Here is a 24,011-nt window from a genome sequence, read left to right as displayed (position 1 = left end):
GGCACCTTTGCAAACGCAGGAAACACACACCACTTAACCCACTAACCTCTTTTCCTTGTTCCGGTCTCCGTTTCATGGCTTTTTTATTATTATTATTAATTATTAGGTTGTTGGTTGTTGGTTTTTTTTTTTTTTTGGTTATGGAAACAGTACCAGAAGGGGAGTTGGAGGAAAAAAAAATAAAAAGGAGAAAGAAAACAGCTTTCATTTAACTGTGTCTTTTTCTCATCACAGTCAGGTAGGGAGAATCTCGGCAGTATGCAGGCGGCGTGCAGAAGTCCCTCTAGATGATAGGCTGGAAAGGACCTTACCATGTGTCTGCAGGAGGCTGGCAAATCAGCGCGGCGGTGGGCACATAAGAGCCCGCTGCTAAGCAACCACATCCCGAGCCCAGCTGACGGACCCGTGCGCAATGCTGTCATGAAGACGGTCGATTTGCGGGCTTCGAAAGGTCCTGCGCCTCCGTCTCGCAATTAAAGCCTCTCCTGGCGCAATTACGCCGCTCGCCCCTCGCCCGCTCTGGAATCCGTCCTCCTGCAGGAGCAGGAAGAGAGCTTTTTCCGCCCCTGGGGTATTTCAGATGCTTCAAAAATCACAGCCAGCCAAGAAGCTGTCTAGACTCTCAATATGCTCCATTTCAAAATATGAGTCCTTCCCTCCCAAATACATTTTTTTTTTTTTATTTCTCCTTTCATGTTTTTTTCTCTACCAAGATGTTGTTGATTACAAGTCAGACAGAAATTAAAAACAATAAAAGGAGCTGGGAAAGGAAGTTGCCTTTCTTCGAGCCAAACTGCAAAAAGTCACAGATTGAATAATTGCTAATAAAACAAAAAACAACATGGAAGTTCGCAGTTTGCGGGCAGCGCTGAGTACCATTGTTTTGCAGTAAAAAATTAAAATCCTTATGGAATCAATTATTTCCAGTTTGCAAAAGGTCAGATGTAGAATACATCACATTAACAACAATTTTCTAGGACTGGGCTACCTACCTACAATTACCCGCTGATATAAGGCGTTCTAAAAAGCGAAAATGGCCTTGCACGAGCCAGGTTTTAGTCCTCAGCAGCCAATAAAAGAAAGCTGAAGCTGATGATCTGTTTGTATTCAAAGAGAAAATAGTGGGATTTATCTCCCATCAAATCAAAGCGTTTAAAAATTAGTTTTGTGAGAAAACACCATGGCAGAGAAAACTGTGAACACACAACTTCTTGTTGTTATTTTCCCTCTGGTTTCTTGAAACTCCTCTAAACACAATTTCCACTGTAATAAAGGTGGGTTTAGTGAAAGAGCCACATATGATGGTTAACAAAAACCTACAAAGCATTTGGAAAGCAAACAGTTTTCCTTTCCATCCGCAAACGAGCCATTCCACGTTTAATTTCTGCTGTTCATCTAACAGGGCTGCTTTTGTCCAGCCCCAAGAAGCTAACGAAGGGCTGGGGAGCCTGAAAAGCGATCTTCCGCCATACAGCAACGTCCCTCGTTGCCAGAGCCTGGCACAATGCCTTTGCATTGACCTCTACAGCTTCCTCTTCCAATGTACACCGCAGTCACATGGGCCCCGCGCAGCTCCATGCCACGGCTAATCTTACACCGCTCCGCTCTAACCTCAGCGAGCGGTTTCTCGTCGCTTAACAGCTGCTAATTCGGGGAACGGCTCAACTTTTCAGGTTTTCCCCTCACACAAGCCCGCCCCCCCCAAAAAAAAAAAAAAGGGAAGAAAGAAAGAAAAAAAAAAAAAAAGAGCCATCACACAGCATCCATGTTGAAAGAAATCTGGAAATTACATCCCGCTGCGCGCCTCCAGGTCGCAGCTTCAGCGCCCTGGGCCGGAGCAGGTAACGTGGGTGAGAGGAGCACAACCCCAGGCGGCACACGGGCACAGCAGCTTGCCAGACTTACACCCTGAAAGCACAGGCGACGCAGAAGGATGCCCCAACTTTAATTTTCCTCGCAACGGCCACCACATCCAGCCCCTGCACGCTCCACTTTTATCTCCCTGCATAGCGTCAGTTAGGGTTTTAAAATATGCAGCTGCTTGTAATCTCTTGGGGGGGGGGCAGCTTCCCTTCCCCACTGAAGAGTTTGTTTTATGCTCTCCACCAGCCTGGAATCGTTCAGGTTAACGTGCTGTTATTTTGGAGGAAGGATTTGTGGTGCGAGGGAAAGGGGAGCTTTCCCCCCAAAACCTGGGAGGATTTGTTAGTTAGCGAAACGATGCGAGGGAACATGGAGTAACCTGCGAACTCGCAGGGAAGAACAAACACAGAGACCCCCCGAAACAGAGAGGGGGATGCTGCAAGCGGGGACAAACCGCTGAGCGAACACGGGGAGAGCCGGGCACGCGGAAACAAGGCAGAGGCAGCGCTCCGTGAGCGAGCGCGGCCACCACACTCCCAGGCAAACCCACAATGCACTCGCCACGCAGAGCTCCGAACCCGCAAGCAAACAGAGAAACAAAGACAGCAGCAGACACGCCAGGATGCGGACGCGCACAGGCGCAGGCACACGCGCAGGCAGGGAAATGCAAAGGCGCAACGCACATGCACATGAACTCGGGGGAGACGCGTGAGCACACGCAGAGGCAGCATTACCCTGAGCTTTAGCTCCTTGTCTCTCGCAAGAGGCACAGCGCACCATACGGCTCTATTCCCTCTGGCATTGCAAGGGCTCCCCTGCCACTGAGCTCAGCCCATAAACCACTCCCAAACCCCAGCAGAGGCTTCTGTTTTTTGTTCGGGCCAATGAGAAAAGTATAGCTCACTCTTCCTTCCTCCCAGGAGCAGCGCCGGCTGGTTGAAATCCCTAAGCCTGAAACCGAATACCGCACACCCATGAGCCAGCTGCAAGTGCCAAAGCGGGGGAGAAGGAGCAGGCCCCGCTCCTAACGGGCCTGACCCCCCCCCCCCCCCCCCCCCAGCAGCAGCAGCGCTCCCACACAGGGGCCCCCGTAACCGAAAGCCACAAATTACGCCGCCAGACAAAAGAAACCATTGTCACCCGGGAGACACTGCTGCTGGCCGGCCTGCGCCGCCCCCCAGCCCCGCCGGGCCCCCGCTCGGCCTCCTCAGCCTGGGGCTCCCCTCAGCAGGGAAGGCCCAAGGGCCCCGGCCTCCCCTCACCTCATGGCCCCAGCCTCCCTTCACGGAAGGGGGCCCTGGTCTCCCCTCAGGGCGGGCACCCACCTGCGGCCGCTCTCCCTGGGGCCCAGCGAAGCCCCACAGCCCCCGTCCCCCCCCTCAGCGAGCAGCTCCTCCAGCCTGAGGAGCGAGCAAAACAGCACCTATCAAGATCAAGTAGTAACTAATCATTAAGCTCGGTGCGTGCGCCAGGCACTTCAAAAAGCACATAAAAGAGCCGGTTCCTGCCCTGAGGGGGGTTACGATCTGAGTCAGCCAGACAAAAACAACACACCAGATAACAGAAAGCCTATTTTCTGCGATGCACCTCAGCTTGCACCACAGATTTTGCGAAGCGGTGGCACCATCCTCGTCCCACCTTCGCCCCATTCCCTACCAAGGTGCCAGTAAAACCCCAAGCCCCGGTGAAACACCAAGCCCCGGCCCGCTCACGATCCCCGCGTGCCTCCCGCTGCACGCGGGGACTTCGCAGGGAAGGAGTTATTTACATTCCAGCCATCAGATTTTGGCACGAGCAGCCCGCATAGAGGAACAGCAGAACTGCACCCAGCTACCATTTCAGGCTGCCTGCAAACCTCGCTGCTACAGCTCGCGTTCGGCTAACGCTGGGAAGGTTACCTTTGAACTTTAAGATCCGAGAGGCCTCTCTTTTAATTGGAAGCTTAAATTTCTGAGGAGGCAGCGGCGGGCGCGAGGAAACGAACCAACCTGCCGATTCGCCGCAGACCTGGCCTGGCTGCCCTGTGAGCACGTGGAGCTGGAAACAGCCTTCTGGTGCCTGTGCAAATGCAACTCATTTCTCCATCTTTGTGACATGGCTGCTCAGCTTCAGCTTCACCACGAGCAATTTTCAACGCCAGCATTTATTTCAGTTATACGCGTGACACTGCAAGTCCTCCAAGCTGTATACAAGGGAGGATTCGAGGCTAATGCATCGACTTGAAGACGTTAAATTCTATTTACTTTGCTAGCTTAAAAAGTTTGACTGAGAACTTGTGCTTACTGGCCCAATTTTCTTGTACTTAATTATGTCTGTAGAGCAGTTTTCTATCCAAAGCTATTCAAAAATGGCACACAAAGTGCATATGAGTATCACACACGCATAAAACAGTGCCAGGTTGCACTGCAGGACCTACAGACTCCCTCAAATCAAAGGGCGATTTCTGCCTCCAGAGGCACACCCTCAGCTTCCCACTAGACCACAGTTTGAAAAGCATTTTAGCATCTGCTTAAATCCATTCCTGCTTAGTAAAGAGATGAATAGAAAGGAATGGATGGCTGAATAACAGCCTGGCAGAGGAAAAAACAGGGCTAACACAGAGTATATAGTATCAGAGCAGCACCCTTCTGTGAACAGGTGGATATTTCATATAAAATACCCCATCCTTAACTGAAGGACAGCAGCAATACAAAAGACCTATTACAGCAGTGCTTAGGTATTCTAATAGGAAGAATTCTGAAGGCAGAAAGCATGCTGCAGTGAGTCAGGGCTTCATCCTCATTTGCTCCCCAGTGCAAACTTGATCAAGTTTTCAGAAATGCCTGTTACTGTTTCTATAGCTATGGTGTCCTGGCACAGTTGCTATTTGACTGCCTCTGCTGTGCAAACAGGCTTCCTGGTCTCAGCAGCGCTGAGCAGCTCGCTGCTCCCCAACATCTATCTCATGGCCCTGCACCTCGCGCAAGCTGCAGAAGGGCTTTGCCCACGATCCCACAGCTATGATTTTTTCACACTTCTGCATTGCCCTTCGGTTGGCACAAGCATTTATGCAGCCATGTGGTGGTTAGGATGGCCTGAAAACTAACCAATTTTTCTTTATTTCTGAGTCAGTTTTCAGCCAGACCAGTCCCCAGTCCAGTTTACTTCGCAGCTGCACAACGGCATGTTCTAGCGATGAGGATGGGACAATGTGGGCACAGGACTGTTTTTTTCAGGGGCAATGCCAACTTATATCAGTTTGAAGTTTGTCACATTGCCGTCTCAGCTGGCCAGCCCCCTAATTTCTCCTGTTGTCTTATTGCTTAAGAGGTAGTACTTCGAAAGTTTTACTATTTTTGACATAAACTCTTGCCCCACTTAATTCAGTCCTCTAAGGCTCTCATTAGGAAAGTAGTCATTTACTTACAGATAGAAGTATAACCTTATTACCCTGATTTTTTATTTATTATTTTTTTTAAAGTTAATGGTGCAAGTCCAAGTGAAAGCCAGGGCGGTCTCCAGCGTGTGTAGTGCTCCTAGTAACTGAAGCAGCGCAGCAGATGGAGCGTTCTCTAACTTCACTCCCAGCACGGAACTCGACGTGCAGGAGCCAAGACAGACATTTATGTCTGGTAATGCCATCTGTGTCTGCAAAACCGCAACGCGCTCGCTGGAGTGCTTTTTGTTTGTAGGGAACACGTTAATGGTGGGTATCGCATACTGCAAACTCTTGGTATTATGAGAACGCTAAAAACAAGAATGAAATAAAACAATCCGATTCCTAAGCAACGACAGTCCGTATTAAAGAATATGAATATTGGCGATTCACATAAAAAGAATGGGTCACATGAAACAAGTGACAGCACTGACATTTAGCTCCATGATTGAACACAATCTCTTTAATAAGGGCTCGTGCCCTCTGGGTACTCCCAGCAATAGTTGGGACTGGTATCTCTACAGAAAAGGGTCAATCTAAATTTCCAGAGATGGAGAAAGCTAATCTCTTGAGGAGTTCATATTTAAACTGGGCAAGTTCATGGAAGAGAAATCTCTTGAGTCACTAAGCACACAGAAACCACTTCCACCTCAGGAAGTCCCTGCCTGAACTGCACACAGTGGAAGTTCAGAAGTCTGTTGAAGGGCAGCACCATTTTATACTCACACCGTTCTCACGCTTCTCTCAGAGCAGCTACGACAGCGTGCAGCAGCAGAAAGGTTACCAAGCACCAAGCAACTTTGTCCTGATCCAGGACAACTTCTCTCATGTTCCTGGACTATCAAGGTTTGTTTTCAATTTTATCTTTGTTGCTGCTTCTTCAGACCAATGAGAGTTTTGTGCCACCAGTGCTGGAAATCATCTCTCTAGCCTTTATGCTAGATGATGCTAGTAATCGTCATCTAGCATCATCCTCATACACCCTCACTCCAGCTGCATCACCCTTGCCTTTAATCCTCACTCACAGGAACTCCTTTCACCCACAACAAACTGTTTTTACATTTCAAGCACTTAGTCTTTCACTGATTAGCTTCCCTTTACCTATCACATCTACTAGTTTATCAAGCTGTCAAACTCCACCTTCACTTTGCCAGTTGACAGCAACCTCAATGGCTATGTGTCTGCTTCTTTATCAGGCATCCCTTCCTTTCTACCAGGCCATCCCCCACAAATGGGAAAAGCTCCATGTCAGAATCTGTTGAATTGCTACTTCTCTAAAATCCCTCTTTGAAACCTACCATCTGGCATTTCATGATGCAAGTAGTGAACTGCAAGAATATACTCTGCTTTTTCTGCTAAATTCTGTTAGTCATGTTGTTACCTTATCCTTTAGAGCATCTCTGCCTTGTTTTGTTTACTTGCTGCATTTTTTGTCAGCATCTGGAGAATGCCTGTACTAGGAAAGGGACAGTTTTCCTTAGTTCTTGCCTTGTACAGTCCAGGAATCCTGAAGCCCTGAATCATGATTCTGTTTCTTAGTTTTAGCCTATTATAAACAAAGCATGTTATTTAGTAGACTAACCACTTGGGAAGCAAGTTGCCTGGGTTCTATTTTCTGCTCTGACACTGACTGATTGTGTGACCTTAGGAAAGTCACTTAGGACATTTCCAAATGCATGCATGAAATTTGGCACTCCTATCCCTATCTAGTTACCCTAACAAGTAGTTTACTTTTTCAGGATAGAGTACCTTTGACTTCCACCAAAATCAGGGGTGCTGATCACATCACAGGACAAGGCATCCCTCCAGTGCTTGCCACAGAGCCCCTTCTGTTATGGAGACCTGCACCTTCCAGAACATTTATTTTTAGAGTAAGAGACTAAATGCTGTGTATCACTTTGTGACTGCACACTCTTTTGTATATGTTGATATCAATCTATTTTAGACATTACAGTTTGGAAACAGTTCTAAGCGATTTGCAAAACGCGAGAGGTCGGTTCAACAACAGAGCCTGGGATGCTGCCAGCATTAGGTCTGGCCAATAGAAAAGGCATCTAAACCAGAAACAGCAGTGAAGTCAGCTTAGGGCTTCCAGGATTAAATGCTGTTCATTGGCCATACGGGTCAACAGCTATTATATTATTAGCAGCAAACCCTGTTTACCCTACAGCCCCTATGAATGGCAGTGACAAAGCTGGGGGGAGATCCGCACCTATTCAAAATGGACTGCAAGGTCATTTTGCAAAACATCTCTCGGCTAGTAACTTTTCAGCCGTTAGTAAGTTAGAACCTGGGAAGGATCTGAACCCAGCCCACAGAGGAAGGACTTTGAATCATATTGTGAGAGTTGTATGGCACATCTGCATCCCATGAAGTGATATCTTTAGGGAGCACTTTTTGAGAATAAAACATAACAGTTCAGTTGGAAGGGACCTTTGTAGATCATCCTGTACATCTGCCCGACCACTTCAGGGCTAAACAAAAGTTAAAGCGTACTATTAAGGGCATTATCCAAAAGCCTCTTGAACACTGACAGACATGGGGCACCAACCACCTCGCTAGGAAGCCTGTTCCAGTGTTTGACCACCCCTCACATCATTATTATTTCAGAACAGAGATAGCCTGCCGTTTCAAAACAATTGCTCAAAACTGAGAAATAAAGAAATAAAGGCACTTTTTGAAGGGATTTGATTAAAAAAGTATTAAAACTGTAGATTACTTCTCAATTAAAAAATTTAGACTAAAATGTGTTGAGAACTTTTAAAATTAATACAGAGAAAAAATAGAATATTCTGTTCCTAAAGAACTTCACCACAGGCTTTAAGAACATGATGTATCCATTATAAAGTTCTCAAATACAAAACTGTTCTCCTTCAAAGCTGGAGCAGTCTATCAGTATTACACAGCTCAAGCAGGTCAACCATATCAATCCCCCTTCCTGCTCACTGAAAAAAAATAAATAAATCATTATTTCCTCTCCTACCAGCTTTTAAGTTCAAATGGAATTAAACAAGGAGGTCAAGAGGAAAGCATTTCAAAGACTTTAGAAAACTTACTTTTTCACTTTTGGGTATTTCATCTCTGAAATAGCATTGGTAGCATCCGTCTGTCTCTCCTTCAAATGCTGCGGCCACATATTATCCACCCAGTCGACTAAGTCCACCTGAAAGCCCCACCAAAATCAAGTGTTAGTCACTGAACACATGGCAGATATACTCCTGTTGGCTAAAACTTCAACAGCAACAGCAGCAGATCAGCAGCTGGCAGACGCCCACAGACAGCAAGGACCTCACCGTTGCAGTGAGAGTCCTTGGGACCCAGTTTGTTCGGGAGCAGCACTTCATCACTGTAACTCAGCCCTGTGCAGCCTAGAGTAAGGAGGGCTTTGCAGCTGATTTACTTGGGTGCAAATTCTGGCCTCTGGGCACCTGTGAGCACCACACACCTCTTGCAGCATCACCTGCAGTCTGTATTCAAATACATTTTTGTAGCCAGTATCCTAGAAACTGCGTTTATGAACATTAAAATATAAACAGAAAAGAGATTACATTGCTCTGATGCCTTACATTTCAAGGAACGTTAACCCCATTGTTCTGGCCTAATTTTGATTTGGGTAATTACATTATCGCCTACCACGCATCTCCTTCATTGTTCTACTTTGGAATAAAATTCATCAAAGTTCTTGTCCAAGAGCCAAACTTTTAAGAAACATGTGCAGGAGAAAACAGTGATTGCTGAGCTGTAAGAAAGACACTGCCAGCAAGATGAAGAGGAGATGGAAACTGAAGATTGTTCAGGGACATTGAAACAAATCTCCTTTGGGTGCCAGAGCATCAACTGCTCGCTCTGTCCATCGCAGCCACGGCAAGGACAAGCCTGAGACTCATTCTTTGGTCTGTTTAACGATGGAGCTTGTGCTAGGTATCCATAACACTCCCTTCTGGTTATGCAAGTGGATCACATGTGCCAGGTTTCAAACCGGGAAACTCCAGTGAAGTAGAGAAGTCCAGCCAGGCAGGTGCAGTGCTGCATTTGGCCACAGCGTGGCTGTACATCCTGAGCCAGCTCCAAAACTTTAGATGTGCAAATTAATCTCCATGTGTGGGTCAACGAGGATGTAAGTCCTATCCTAGGTGTTGGTCACAAAGCCGTCCTCTGCCTGTGTGCAGCAAGAACTGAGAAGTCCAACTCTGTCATGGGCAGCACCCGACTTACCATCCTGACTGCTCAGCCTTTTAAAAGGCCCAGATTATCGCAAGGATGCTGTTTGTAAGAGCCAGCCCAATGGCTTGTATCCCCAGAGCATTTTCATGATACTGCAGCCAGCACGGTAAATTCTTGCAGGCTGGGGCTGGCTTTCATCTATTTGTCCATCTGCACCTGGTACTGTTGATAACAGACAGTACTTTGTGAAGAGGCAAAGGGAGATCGTGCTGTCAGTAGAAGTAGTACCAATTCCATTAATATCACGGTTGTATGTGAAAACAAAATTGATGGTTACTGCCCAGATTCTGAAATAATTCCCACATCCTGAACTGCAACCCACAGTCTTTTACACAATAGGGAACATGAATCAAGTATTTCTGCCTTACGTGGGCTGAAAGAGCCCTGCAGCATTCAAGGGATCCGCTCCTACCAAGGTAGCATTTGGTTAGTATCTGACCTTGCATACTGAACTTCCTCACAGCCTCCGGCACCCTCTCTTCTATCCCTCACTTCAGTACCTAGCAAAGATGCAAATCTCTTTCAGCAAGATCCAAATATTGCTGCTTTTACAAACCACTGTGCACTCAGGCCACATTAAATAGACATGAAATATTCATTTGCACGTGGTAACAGGTACCTAATTGCATTTTTCAGTCCTGAACACCCAGGAAATTTGCACAGATGTTTTAAAAGCTCAGTGAGCATGATGTGCTTGGAAAAACTAGGATCAGCTCAACACCATAAACTCCCCAGAGCACCTCCAAACTGCCCACTGGTGTCTGAATGACAGCAAAAACCTGCCCAAACTTCTAAATATGTGCTTAATATTCAAGTTGTGATATGTGTGTAACAGAACACAAAAGCCTACTTAAGAATTACTTCCAGAAATCAGTGATTAGAGCTGCCATCTATTTTTGACTTGTTCAGGCATAAGTGTGGTGTTTATATTGTCTGCACAGGCGAGAGATGTCCCCAGTGAAAAAACTGCTGGTGTAACTAGAGTAGCATTTAGGAATGAGAAAAGTGTTTGAAAAAAAAGCATCATAGAGGTACAGTTTCAAACCCAGCAGCACCTTGATTGTCCAGTCCTAGGAGCAGATTGAGAGGGAAGGAGCAGCACTCATTCTGCTTTGAGAAGTTCCTTTGTCCTCTGAACAACCAGGACCGATATCCAAATTCTCTGCCAAGTGTCCTGAGAAGACGCTTTGAAACCTCCAACGCCAATTCCTCCACTGCATCACTGTGTACTACTGAGCTGACACTCTCATCCTCACCCACACATGGCTATGTTTTAGTGATAAATGAAATGATCTGTATTAATAAAATCATGGTTTCACTGCCGGTGACTCCATCGGGTAATAAAGTCACAAGAGCCCTCCACCTTTCTAAAATGCACACAAATAAAATTCCTAGCTTTATATTTTACATTAAAAAAAAAAAAGTTCTACTGTTATTTTGGATTAGGCTACATTTGCACATGAACACCAAAAGACAATAGACAAGTATTTAATTTTGCAATTCCCCTAAATACCTCCACAAGAACTGTGTATCTGTACAAATTTCATGATTAAGAGCTCATCAGGTACCTAATTCCTGTAATTTAAGTTCCACTGTCAAGGAGACCAGCTTTCTAGTTAGGTAAAAACGTGATCCTGAACGGACAAGAGTTGCAGGTGCTTCACATCACTTTGTCTCAAGTGCGCATCCCACAACTCCATGCTTTATTTCTTACAAAGCAGCTGGTGATTGGGAAGAAGCTGAAAACAAACACTGTCCCCACAGGATCCCTTACCACATTGGGGCGCTTGACGATGTTCTCCAGCTTCGTGTGACTGAACTCCAGGCTGATGACGTTGTAGAGTTTTTCGCGCTGGGCCTCCGGTGTTTCATAGTACCTCACAAATTGAGACATGCTCATTTCCACACCCTTCTGCGTGTTCACATCCATCACATCCACTATCCGTCGGCTTCCTGCAAACGCACAGAAACACTCATGAACATTTGTCTTTGCTTCGCTTTCAGTGGGTAAATTCTCAACAACTGCAGGGCAGCTGCTATTAGAGGACGAGACCAGCATCAGGCCCTCCACAGGTCCTGAGCAGCTCAAACAGTCAGCAGGGAACTAACCTGGAACCAGGCTGCGTGCTGAGTATGACACTGAGCAAGTCACCCGGTGTGTCTGCTTCAGAGAGGTGGAGAGAGTAGTTCCCTCCTTTACATAGATGGCATGAGCAGAAGTACATTAAAATCTATGAAGAACTGATACAAAATGGTAGCAGGGGGCATGCAAGACAAATAGCTCTCCAAGTCATACTCTGCAATTTTCTAAACATCCATATGCCTCTCGAGATGCTTTTGCTCATGTACAAAAATTATCCATAAAGAGCAAACTACCTTGCATAACTGGATGCTATAAACTGCTGAACACCTCATACAGATTGCCGAATATTCTCAATTCCAGTTGTTGTTAGTGGAGATGAAAGCAGTAAATGCCTTGCAAGACAGAGCCCCCACTTTGGATCTCCAGACAAAAACTACAGGACATACTTCCAGCTTCTCGAGTGGCAGACATACAAGTCTCATTAGCACCAGAATGTTGAACAGCAGTTTTAGGCGAGCCTTCAGCTTTACACAGATTAATCCACAATCTTCTCTTCGGCCAACTGGAAGGTTTCACCTCTCTCAGAAATTTCACCATCCTAATTAGCAGTTCATTCACGTGTGAGCAAAAGGCAGCCTACGAGAGACACGCCTCAGTTCCAGGAGAGAAGGATACCAGCAAACAAACTCACACCACTTCCAAAAAAATCACTCCAAAACAATTTTCATTGTTGAAGAAATAACTCTAAATAAATAGTGTTAAAACAAAATGAGGGGGCTACATTATGCCGTCAGAGGGAATTATTAACAGTTACAGCACCTGGCCTATTGCGTGCTGGGGAACAGTATTTCAGCAAGAATGAGAGCTTGGATTTCATCACTCCATTAAAACCATCCTTAGCCACTGATAGCAACGACAGTGACAGATGTGATAACGATTCTGGAAAGGAACTCAAGACCATAAAGCTTTATAATCAAAAAGAAAAATTTACACAGCCTAAATCTGGAAGAGCCCCACTGGCCCGTCACTCAAACCCTGCTGCAACACCGCTGCACGGGGATTTGATTCCTCGGTCTGAGCTCAGGACTGTACGTCGTGTTGCCACCTTGAGGCAGGATGGGGAGAAAGTTTTGTTATGTCTGAAAAAGCACAAGAATCCTTACATTTGGTACTTGCGTGTTTGAAACAATGCACATTAAATCTAGTTTTTGTTTGTTGGTTGAGTTTTGTTTGTTTTTTAACTGCTAGCTCTACTACCTAGGGAGAAAGTCTGTTTTCTACTCAATAAATTATCAACTGCGGCAAAGCCCCGTTAAACAGTCCCTGAATTAGACACAGCCTGATTCCTCGCTTCCATGGCCAGGGAATTAAAGCAGGATTAAAGCAGGGGCTACAGCCCAGAGGGGTTAAGCACACCGGTACTGAAAAATTGTATTTGAAAGGCTGCATGGCAGAGTCTGGGATCTGCCATAGTACAGTGCAGGTTTGATCTCAGCCTTGCTGGAGACGACCTTGTACAGCCTCTCAATTATCCTTTCCGAAAGAAAAATCAGCAGTTACCTGATGAATTAAAAATACGGGGCCCGGCTCAATAACAGGTTCGTTAAATGTACCCGATTATCAATTACGAGCAGAAGAGCTAAGGTTTGAATTGGTAGTCTCTTGACTTCCGAATTAAAGAGCAATTTGAGGGGATGTTTTTCTCTTAAGCCGCAGTACTATCAAACAAGCTCGTGCATAATGATTCCTGGAGCACCGCTTGCAAAATTTGAGACCTGTAATTACAGGTTAGCAACCTCACGCTCGCTGCCCACTTCCCAGCGGTTCTGGCTTACCACCAGCTTTTTCGCTCCTGAAAATATTCAGACGTTTCTATTTCTTCTATTTCCTACCCCCAGGAGAAGGTTAAATATCGTCCAGAAGGGGAGGCAGGTGAAGAACAAGGGAAAGGAGCACACAGAGGCTGCGAGATCTCAGTTCGGGCTGGATTTCTGACAGTCTGCATGCATTTTACATGATGCACAATCTCTGTAAGCCATTTCCCAAATATCCTGACTACACCAGGCCTGATACTGCCCACGGAGTCCCAGCAGCTCAGCAACCCTGGCAGCCTACAGCTGCTTACAGGGGCTGTATTCCTCACATCAGCACGTCACTCACTGCACGCGGATCCACAGCTGGCAAAGAGCACCTCTTGCTGCTGCCATGGGAAGCTCCAGTGCCCCATCTTTGGCTCTCCGGGGTTTTTCTTCCCATATAACTCTTGACTGGGGAGCATCCGGATGGTGTGGGATTAAGGGGTGGCGTTTCCGCTGCTGCAGCTGATGTGACTCAGAGTTGAAGTGGCAATGCTAGGGTTCACTAGAGTGGATTTACTGCCTAGAGAGGAAACATCTTCCTCCCCTAAAGCAGCTTACTCATCAAGCACAAGTGAATCCCAGAGGATCACAGCCAGTAACCAAGAGACAAGCTAGGTGCCATCTTTGACAAGAGGCACAGACCAAAGCAGGCAGGTGAGAGAAGAATCAGTTGCAGGGGTGCAAGCTGGGAAGTAAAATCAATTGGGAAGAGCTACTCCAGAACTAGGTTTCATCAATTATTTTAACCCTTTGTGACAGAATTAAGAGACACAGTTTGTTGTCTACAACCAGGAGCCAACCTTGAACGCTGAGGGACAGAGCCCTAGGAAATCTGCAAGCTTCATGAGTGGGTTAATTGTACCTAAAGACTGGGGCTTTGACTTGCATGCCGGTTAATGCCTCTGGAGCTGGAGGGCATGGATTCTCCTGCAGTGCACAGGAGACCACCTGTGATGGATGTTCCTGCTAGCTGGAAGGGACAGAGGCAGAGCAGGGAGCCCTTGCTCGAACGGAGCTATTATCGGCCTTCCCCCCATTTCAGAACCAGCATAAACACAAATTAAGTTAAAAGAAACACATACCAGGGCTCTGAGATCCACCAGAGGGCACAGAAGAACAAAGGGAAATAAGGATCCAGCTTGGAGGCTTGCACACAGCTGCCCTGCGCCCCCAGCTCCATCCTCCCACCCAGCGCACCCCGTGAGGGCTCGGGACACCATACTTTAAAGAGATTTAATTTTTATTATAACATTCATTCAAAGTGGATTTACTGCTGTTTATTTCTGGACACCAACATGACTGTTTTAGCAAAACTATCCCAGTTTAGCTGACATTTTTTCTCTTTATAAAGAGAGGTTTACTGTGTTAGGCAAAGGACAAACTTAAAGGGAGATCAAACAGGAAGCTCAGCTCTAAAAATAGAGACGGTTCGACTTCCAAAATGGCAAGTCAGCGGACATGCTAAACATAGGCCAGTGTTATAATATTTCATTTTTATTTCTGAGAACAACAACAATAAAAAAAACATAGAAGGGAGCATCAAATGCCATCTTTTTGTTTACTCTGTGCCCAGAAGCCCTCACTGGGGATCAAGGCTCACTGCAGGCACTCGGGGGAAGCTCCCCACCGAGGCAGGTGGCTGCACCCATCATGTTTTAGCCCAGCACCATTTAGTGCTGGGAGCTAAACCAGAGGGAAAAAGAAAAAAATTGGAAGTTTCTCCCCCTCTCTGTGAGGGAGGAAGACAGCTGGGTTAGGTTTCTACCGGTTCAGCTTTGTGAAGCACCTCATTGCACAAAAGAGCAAAGCCCGGGCCAGCAAGTAGGGAGTGAAGGAAGAGAAGAGCAGGACACCGATTTAGACTTGTTTAATTGGCAAGGCCAAAAAAAAATGTGTTGTTAGATGCAGTGCCAATGGGCAGCACAGGGGATAGAGATGCTGTACCGGGGCACGTGCCGGGCAGCAGCAGCAGAAGCTAGATGCTGACCTAGCTGACACCACAATGGTCTGGCAGGGGCACAGCACAGGAATTCAAGGGACAAGTTTCTATCTTCAGCCTGCCAGACACGCTGGGGGGGTTGTAACCGCTCTGCCCCAGGTCCCAGTTTCACGATACAAACTGTTCACTGGAACTCAAGGAGCTGATGAGGCTCAAATAGCTTTTGGTAAGCGGGGTCAGCTCCCTGCCAGCTTCCCAGCACAGCTCCACGCCCAGGGTGCGGGATGCGCGGCCGGCACTGCCGTCTACTGTGGGAATGGGATGGCGACACCAAACCGCAGCCCAATATCCCCTCCTGGCACCACAGGCTGGAGATCGCCTTCCAAACAATATGCTGTTTAAGAGGCATGAAGCCCGTGTGTTAAATCGAGCGATAGCCTCTGAAAGTCTGCAATATGCCACTGGAATTGAGATCTCTGCTTTTTATGTGAGCTGTCCCACTTCAGTGTCAGTGGGTGCCAGTGAAACCTAGGAGGTCCTAAAGGGCTCCCTCCGAGCTGCTGCAAACCACTTCAGTTTTCAACAACTTTGGTAGATACCTCAGACTGTGGGAAAATCCCTAATGTAACCTTCACTGGATGGAAAAAAATATATTCAGAAACTCTGAAGTCCAGTTTCTAACTTGAATTCTGCCCAGAAGGGAACCCAGCATGGCTTCATGCAGTTGCCAGTTGCACCCAGATGGCAGCAGCTTAATTCTTCCTAGACCTGAGAAAGCAGGGATTAGAGGGAGGAATAGTTCAGAGATGACATTGCTGAGTTTGACTAACATGTTTGTGTCCCTCAAAAAGCAAATGGATCCCCAAATAAACAAAGAAAACCCACCTGTCAAATCCTACTGGTACTGCTGGCAGCCAAGTACATTGATCTCTGTCATTGCTGGTGACAGGAAAGCAAAGGGACGTGCAGAGGCTTGGTTTTCCTCTCACCCTTGGTCTTGGAGATCAAAGCCTACACAGTCAGGTCTTTAAAGAGCTGACAGAATCACAGAAAACAAATATGGGTGTGATCTATTAGGTCCCACCTTGTGCATCATCTCCTTGGGCCAGAAGAAGGCTCTCTGAAACACTTTTCAGAGCTTTGTCGTGTTCGCTTGTTACTGCCATACCTCAGCGCACAAATTTTTATCACAATTAAGAGCTTTGCTGCTTTCAGCTTTCCTTGGATCCTTATACAAGTTAAAAGTACCAAAGCCTTTCAACACAGCTTGTGAGGAGAACAAAGCAACTAAATGAAGGGAACCAAACATTTTCCATCCACATAAGCATAATGGTCCGGTTCGGTCTACACCAGATATTAATACCAAAATACGTGACTGATTGCATGTTCTTTGCTACTCCTGTACTTATATTTTAAATTCTATTAACAAACCCTTAGTGAGTTAATTTAAAAAAAAAAAGTTTACGTGAGTTGTTAGACCACCCCATGAACAGCCTAAGTCCTGTACTTGCACTGTTCCCACTGACACAAAGCCTGGCTGTGCACGGTGAATTCCACACAACAATGCTGCTGATCCTACAGAAGTGACCGCTCTGGTCACAACTTTAACCTCTTCAGCTCAGCGATCACAATAACTGAAAGTCTTCCCCCCGCCTCCTTAAAATCCTCAGCATGTGTTGAAATCACCCCTTTTGTCACTAGCCTGGATTGCAAGCCCAGCTTTGGAGACGAAGAGAGATTCCGGCCCACAAAGCTACGCCTACAAGGGGACTGCTCCAGCCTAGAGAGAGATGAGGCGGTGTATGCTGCAGAACCCAGGAGCACTGGTTTATATTTAGGCGCCGTATGAGTGTGCTTCCTCTTTTTCTCTCCTTTACTTGGGTCACGGCTTCCAGAACTACTCGGTGCTCCTTTCTTTGTAAGATATGTTGCCCACAAAGCATAATATAAAAACAAAATCAAAATGAAAAAATGGAATTCTCTGGCTTTGGACATCCAAGGCTAAAGCAAACAATTGCATTCGGTTTCTGAATCTAGGGATGGCAAAGGCCAGCGATGGTCAGCTGCCACCACAGAAGCCCTTGCTTTCAAACAGCTTGCTGCGTAAGGCCATTACCTCTCTCCTTGCTCAGCTGAGGTTAACCACTTGTTCCTTAGTGCTATTGGCATAAAGCATTCACACAGGTGTGTCTGGAGATCCAGGCACATACAGCTACAGAAATATGCTTTTTCTCTTCTGCCCATCCACGACAGACACCTCCCCAGCTGTGGCCCAGAAGCACCGCTGGTGGAAGAAGCTGACACGAGAGAGGCCTGGAAAATATCAGGCTGCACAGCTGCCTCTTCTGGGCACGTGCACTTCGTGAGCGGTGAGCCATTCAGAATCAGTCTGAAGAAAAACTGTTAATATCTATTGTGCTGCCCCAACACTTACCAATTCATATACCTGTTACTCCCCAAAAGCAGTTCTTCAGCTAACTTAAATTTTTTTTATATATAGTGGTATTAAGACCCTTCTGGAGAGTTTCTACGAAGTTTTGTGACTTTACATGACTAGCAGCCAGGGAAAAAGAACAGCATCTGAGTCTCATCATCAGCCCTGGCTGGGAGTATCTTTGAGACATGGTTGACAGGCTGGAAGACTGGCTGTAGTTACAGAACAGAAATGGACCACAAGGTTAAGTTCTCTGAATTTCTAGGAGCCTTTAAAACAAGGGAGTAGGAGAATATGAAAGAAAGAAAGAAAAAAAGGCACAAAGTCTCAAATACAAAAGGACATGAAGATACAATGCAGATCTAAAAACTGCAAGTGTGCAAAATTTTTGGAATAAAGTAAAAATACTCAATACTTAACTAGCTACTGCTGTGCACTTGTTCTTTAAGTAGCCCCGTGCATTTGCTAGCATCACAACACACCAGCATGGCATGAGTGAAAACAAGGAGCCTGCAGAACCACACTCAAACATTTAGTGCAGATGGGGTAGATGTTTAAGGAGATGTTAGGAGGGCCTATGACTGTCAAATTTTAAGTCAACTTATGAAGAGATGACAATGACATTATGTCCTTCAGAACTGGTAATCAGATCCACCTTAGACAACTAAATTATAAAGCCTAGTTGTTATTAAATTACAACAGAGGTTTTCTTCTTTCAAGAGTTGTCTCAAGTTCCTAAGCAGGCCAGTAATTCCTCTTCTCCCTTTGTATCCTTGGCTCAAAGCCGTTTCACAAATTCCAACTGCTGAAATGAATCCATTGTTTCAGGTTGAGAGAATATGCAGGATCTCTTTCATATCAGGTAGGTGTCTCGTTATAACTATTATTCCAACTGTGCAGTTTCAAGTGTTTGTTCTTTAAAGCAAAGCTACTGTACAAGAAGAGTGTTTTGTCCATGCACATTATACATGGGTGCTAACATGCTGGTCATAAACATTATCAAACTAAGTAACAGCTGGTATCCGCATTTTTTAAACAATGAAAATAAAGCAAAACAAAATGCCAACAAGTAATGGCAATGTTTCTTTGGAAGTCTGATGAAATTTAAAAAAGGACACCTGTGCTCAAGTAAGTACAAAGAGCAAACAAAAAAATCACTATTTTTTTTTCCTCCCTATTATTGCCACAGGCTAGAGTTTTCAAAGCGAAATTTAAGAATCTAGGCTACCAAATGTCATTATTTCCTTGTGACTTGTAGGTGCCCAAGCTGATACTTTCTGTTCATAATGTGATTGTTGTGAGATTTCAGAAAAAAAAGTTGAGACCAAAGGCTCAGTAACTTTCTATGGAATTTATGTGCTTTGAAAGAAATCCAACACCACCTCTTTAAAAGGTTCCATAGCAAATGTACTTACCCGATTCTAAGAAGAAAAGAGAACAAATGATAAGCTGAAATAGCAGCAGCATACTATTATGATGAGCACTTAAAAATAAACACTAACAAGTTTACACAGAACACAGCATTCTTCAAGCTATGTTCTCCATCAACTCCCACACATTCAAACACAGTTATGATCACTCCACATTTGCAAAACATAACTCCACTTCCAGGTTCAGCAAGGCATTGAAAAAACTTTTGAAGACCCTGTATTTCAGAAACACAGCCACCTGGAGGTCCATATCTGAGGAGTCTGCCAAAAACGCAGCAACAGTCACAGAAGATATTAATAAAATACAGAATTTTTCACCTGCTTTATTCGAACATTACAAGGGGAGTTCAACACATATTAAGGCAAAAGTAGGGGGGAAAAAAAAGGATCAATGATACGCAATATGAAGGTTGTTCACCAGTGTTTCCTGAAGTCATTAGTGCCTAATTCAGAAATTAGGAATGGAGATGGGAATTGCACCCACTGGCTCTCAGTCTCGATGTGGCAGTTGCATATAGCACCAATTCCACGGTGACTGACGATATCCCATAATAACCTTTTTTTTTTTTAAGGTATAACTTACAGTCAATTCCCCAAACATTTTAGACTTTAAAAAAACAAACAGAAGTTTCCACCTGTGATGCCAGAAGTCATCAACTGTATTAAAAATATAAAAACCAGCAGGTGATAATGTTACGGCCCAAATTACAGGCTCAGTACAATGACTCCAAATGGAGTTTGTCCAAACACAGTACAAAAAAAAACCTGACGTGCACTATCTGGCCTAGACCATACGGACGGATTGCTGAACCAGCTGTGAGAAACAGCACACTTCTACATTTAATTTAATCTAAAAGTTAATTATGATTGTTATTTCTGCTCCATTGTTTCATAAATCTAATTTTATTTATAAATATCCTCCCGCTTTGCTGGCCATGTACACAGGAATCTCCACCCCCTAATATTTCAGGGGACATCAATCTTGAGGAAATGCAACTCCCACACTTTGACTGTTATACAGGAAAAACAGTGCTGTTATGCAACGCGACGCTGTTCCAAAACATCTCAGAGCCTCAGCTCTGGCAGTTTCAGAAACAGAAATGGCAGCTTATCAGCTATGGGGCAAATCCACAGAAAATTGCGTACAAGGGCCATGCACCAGGCTTCCCCACAGCAAGGAGAGGCACTCAGTATCTACAAATGTGCACACGCAGGTATTTAGAAAAGCCATAGAAGTTAGAACTTCCGATACCCTCATGTTATTTCCTAATTTAACTGCGGATTGACCAACAGAAATGCTGCTAAATAGCACTTCCCACATCACTTTGACATTTTCTCCCAGAGAGGTATTTTCCAGACCCTATAAAATGACCATAAATTAAGCAACATTGCCAAGTTTTGTTTGTGAAGGAAGGTTATCAGAGATAACCTCTCTTCCACAGATAACCCCAGCCAGCAGAAATGCAGCACAAGTTCCTCTCCTTTGTTTTTCTTAACTACAGCTTTCCCAGACTCAATATCCCTATTGATTATTAAACTCAAGAGTAATTTTCAAAAATTCTTCTTTCAGAATGCAGCAACTGGACTAGTTTAAAAGACTAACTCCTATCAAAATGGAAGCGAATAACAATAAATTCTAGGCAACAAGAATGCAGTTAAATGTTTCTGAAAGACTGCAGCTAACAAATCCAGAGCTCAGCTAGCTTCAACGGTGATGACTTAGCAGAGTGCAGCATCACTTTTCAGTAACGATTTCAGAGAAAGCATAAATAACACATCCATCTTAAGTAAAAGGAGATTTCAAAGAAACATACTGTGTAATCTCCTACTCAAAATGTAGCTTTCCTTAAATTTTTTTTCTTTTGCCAAAATTGCTAGGAAACGTTTGATGATTGCAGTCACCACTCTTCTGTTTTGTGTCTTATCAAAGACAGGCAGTTTGCAAAGCTTTGTGCTCAGTCTCTCAGCAACCTTTCCTCCACGCGCTGACCTGGCCTGACACTGATAAAGTCTGAGGAGAGCACAAGCAAAAGGTGATGGGGCTCCAATCAGACCTTTTACAAACAGATACTCTACACCAGATTAAAAAAAAAAAGGAACTCGGTCAATGCAACTGCTGCTTTCCAAGATCACAAAAGTATACGTAGGACACCTGTTAAGAAGAGCAAAAGCATTCACTCCCCTTCAAATGGCCAATTATCCAGCATGAGATCAGAGCGTGGTCAGCACCACTAATTAGTGTTTCCCCCAGCCTTTTTAATTTACAAATTGCTTCTCCATGCCTTCTCCCAGATTCTGAGAGTTATCACAAATGTCTACAAACACAACTGGACAAGTATTTCAAAGCAATTCTGTTCTGTATAGAGTTAATCCAGTGCATTCAAAATAACTTACCCACTAATAGCTTCACATCTCTGACGGTGAAATCCGGGTCAGGCATTCTGTAATTAGCAAAGAAAGCAATGTTAAATACTGTCAGGATAAGTATGGTTACACATTCGTTACCACAATAAAAGAGAAATAAATGTATAGTGCTCTTTGTCCGTTATGCAGAAGGTGGAATCAAGCAAGGCCTCACTGAAGTGTGGACAGTGCAAGCTCTAAAGGCACACAACATCATTGCATTGGCAAATGTATGAAAGTTTCCCTACTCCTAACGAACATGGAGAAGAGGTGTCTTTTCAAGCACTCTCCGGCGGCACTGGAGTGGGACGAATGGGAAGGGGTTGAGGCGATTTCAATGAAATCCCAAACCTTTATGACTTGTTTCTGCTAGGCAACTCACCATGCCCCAAATATATTCCCTAAATCTGCCAGCAGACACAAACTGAGGCATGGAAGGGTAAACCCATTTGTTCAAAGTCACATCATCACAGTAAAGCGTTGAAAATAATGAACTGAAGCCTCTTTGTTTTAATGACTATTCCAAACCTCCTCGCCTGGCAGAAGACAACTCAACTGTATTTGTTGGGTAGGGAAGTTGCTGCTCAATTCAATTGAGACTAATTCAGAGCTAAATTAAATGGAAACATAATTGGTTCATTGATGTCGATGCATTTATAAGATCACTTCTAACACAAGCAAGGTCTTAGAGTTTCATGTACGTCAAGTGAGTGAATTTTAAGTGTCAGGAAGAGAGTAGAAGTCTGCAACCCATAGACTGGACGGAAAAAGAATACAAAAACAGTAGTGGGGTTTTAAAGTTGATTGACTTCATCTTAACGAGGGTAGTTCAAACTTCACATAACACAAAAGCTGAGGAAGGAATTGTATGAGAAACAGCCCTGTGGGAAGTGCCAGCTAGGTACTCTGCCCCGCTGCCGTGGGCGGAAGATAAACAGCTTGCTTCTACTATCAAGTACTTCTAGTACAATTCAGTTAGAAATCAGAATTATAGAGCCTATAGGCAAAATTTTATTTAGAGTTTTTACTATTAAGAAAACACTGAAAGGTAAAGTTAAAAAATACACTTAGTGTCATGCATGCACCTTGAGAACTATTTGCCAGATCTTGTTTGTTCACTTACTTTTACCCTTATCACCTTCCTCTGGTGGGATGCAGAGGCTGGACAATACCTTTTGTTAGGTCTCTGCCAACCCTCACATCTTTGCATTTAGCTGCGAGGGCCCCCCAGCTTTGGAATTCACTCCCTTGCCAGAATGAAACAGCCTGAATCCACTGACCTTCAGGGTTCACTCAGGGCTCATCTTTTTATCCAGGCACTAGGAAGGCAGAAGTAGGGGAAGGAGGAACTATTTGGGGGCAATAACAATATGCCAGGCTTATGTTCAAATACCAAAGCTTGCCTTTATTTTATGTCAGATGTATAGGTGGGCAATCTTTTTCACATCTGTAGAAATCAAAATGAAATTCAAGAACCAAAATAGAGAACAACCCCAGATGCATACAAACAAATCTACTCTGAGAGCTCCAGCGGCAGCTGACAATAAACTTTACCCAGATTGGAAGAACACAATCCTCCCTAACAGTAAAATTACATGTTTAGCTCTTTGGAGAGCACACCTGGCATATCCTTGTTTTTTCCTCTGCAATCTCAGGATGTATCATACATTAGAGAAAAGGAACACCAGGGGAAGAATTTCAGGCTTGAACACAGCAGGTTTCAAGTACAAGAACCCATTTTGCAGCTGGGTTACCTTGGGAGGTCCAGCTTTGATTTGAACCAATTCTGCTGGCTGCTGAGACCACAAATTACTGTACTACTTCATCTCCAGACCCGCTCAGCATAACTGCCACACTCCCTATTATACAATTAGGGCTGCTTTGCTACTGTTCTGTGATGGCAGAAAATTTTTTTGACTGTCACCGGTCCTATACTAATCGGTAAGTATTAGCTCATTTGTTTTTCTGCACATAAATCCAAATCACCAACAAGGCAGAACTGAGCAGATATTTTCTTCTCACTGTTATGCAATGTTCAGGCAAATTAATCTCATGTAAAAAGACTGTAAATGCTTCCAAAGATTTCATATCAAAAAAATAGTTGTGAAGAGTAGTATAGCAGGGTGCCTTGACTTTACGTCAAAATATACCATTTTGGGTAGAAAAATGCAATATGGCAAACTACCCACCGACTTAAAGCAGCCAGAAACAATTATACCTACCTGAAGCTATGGGAGAAATTGCAGTCTTGAGGTTCAGAAACAGAATTGCCCTTTTCTCCATGTGCACTCACACACTCCTGGAGATTTCTACTTAACTGCATTTGAGGAGACTTTCAGCATTCTGTTATACACATACCAT

General features: G+C 44.7%; 1 protein-coding gene across 18 annotated transcripts in view; it reads right to left on the bottom strand.

The window, feature by feature from the left end:
* KDM2B (lysine demethylase 2B) overlaps nt 1-24,011 on the bottom strand; it is a 110,314-nt gene that overhangs the window by 72,985 nt on the left and 13,318 nt on the right. For 13 of the 18 annotated variants that reach the window (XM_048073805.2, XM_066978983.1, XM_066978984.1 and 10 more), the window contains exons 4-6: nt 21,642-21,688; nt 11,277-11,455; nt 8,335-8,441 (exon numbers count right to left, since the gene is read on the bottom strand). In XM_048073805.2, coding sequence (XP_047929762.2) covers nt 8,335-8,441; nt 11,277-11,455; nt 21,642-21,688 — 333 coding nt within the window. Of the gene's footprint in view, nt 1-46; nt 269-311; nt 535-992; nt 1,098-2,597; nt 2,744-8,334; nt 8,442-11,276; nt 11,456-21,641; nt 21,689-24,011 lie in introns of those variants that run through there. The other 5 variants (XM_066978989.1, XM_013173318.3, XM_013173323.3 and 2 more) reach the window with 5 other exon arrangements.

Source organism: Anser cygnoides, chromosome 17 (genome assembly GCF_040182565.1).
Source record: "Anser cygnoides isolate HZ-2024a breed goose chromosome 17, Taihu_goose_T2T_genome, whole genome shotgun sequence".
In the NCBI taxonomy this organism is placed as follows: domain Eukaryota; kingdom Metazoa; phylum Chordata; class Aves; order Anseriformes; family Anatidae; genus Anser; species Anser cygnoides.
This window is presented reverse-complemented; position numbering and strand designations above follow the sequence as displayed.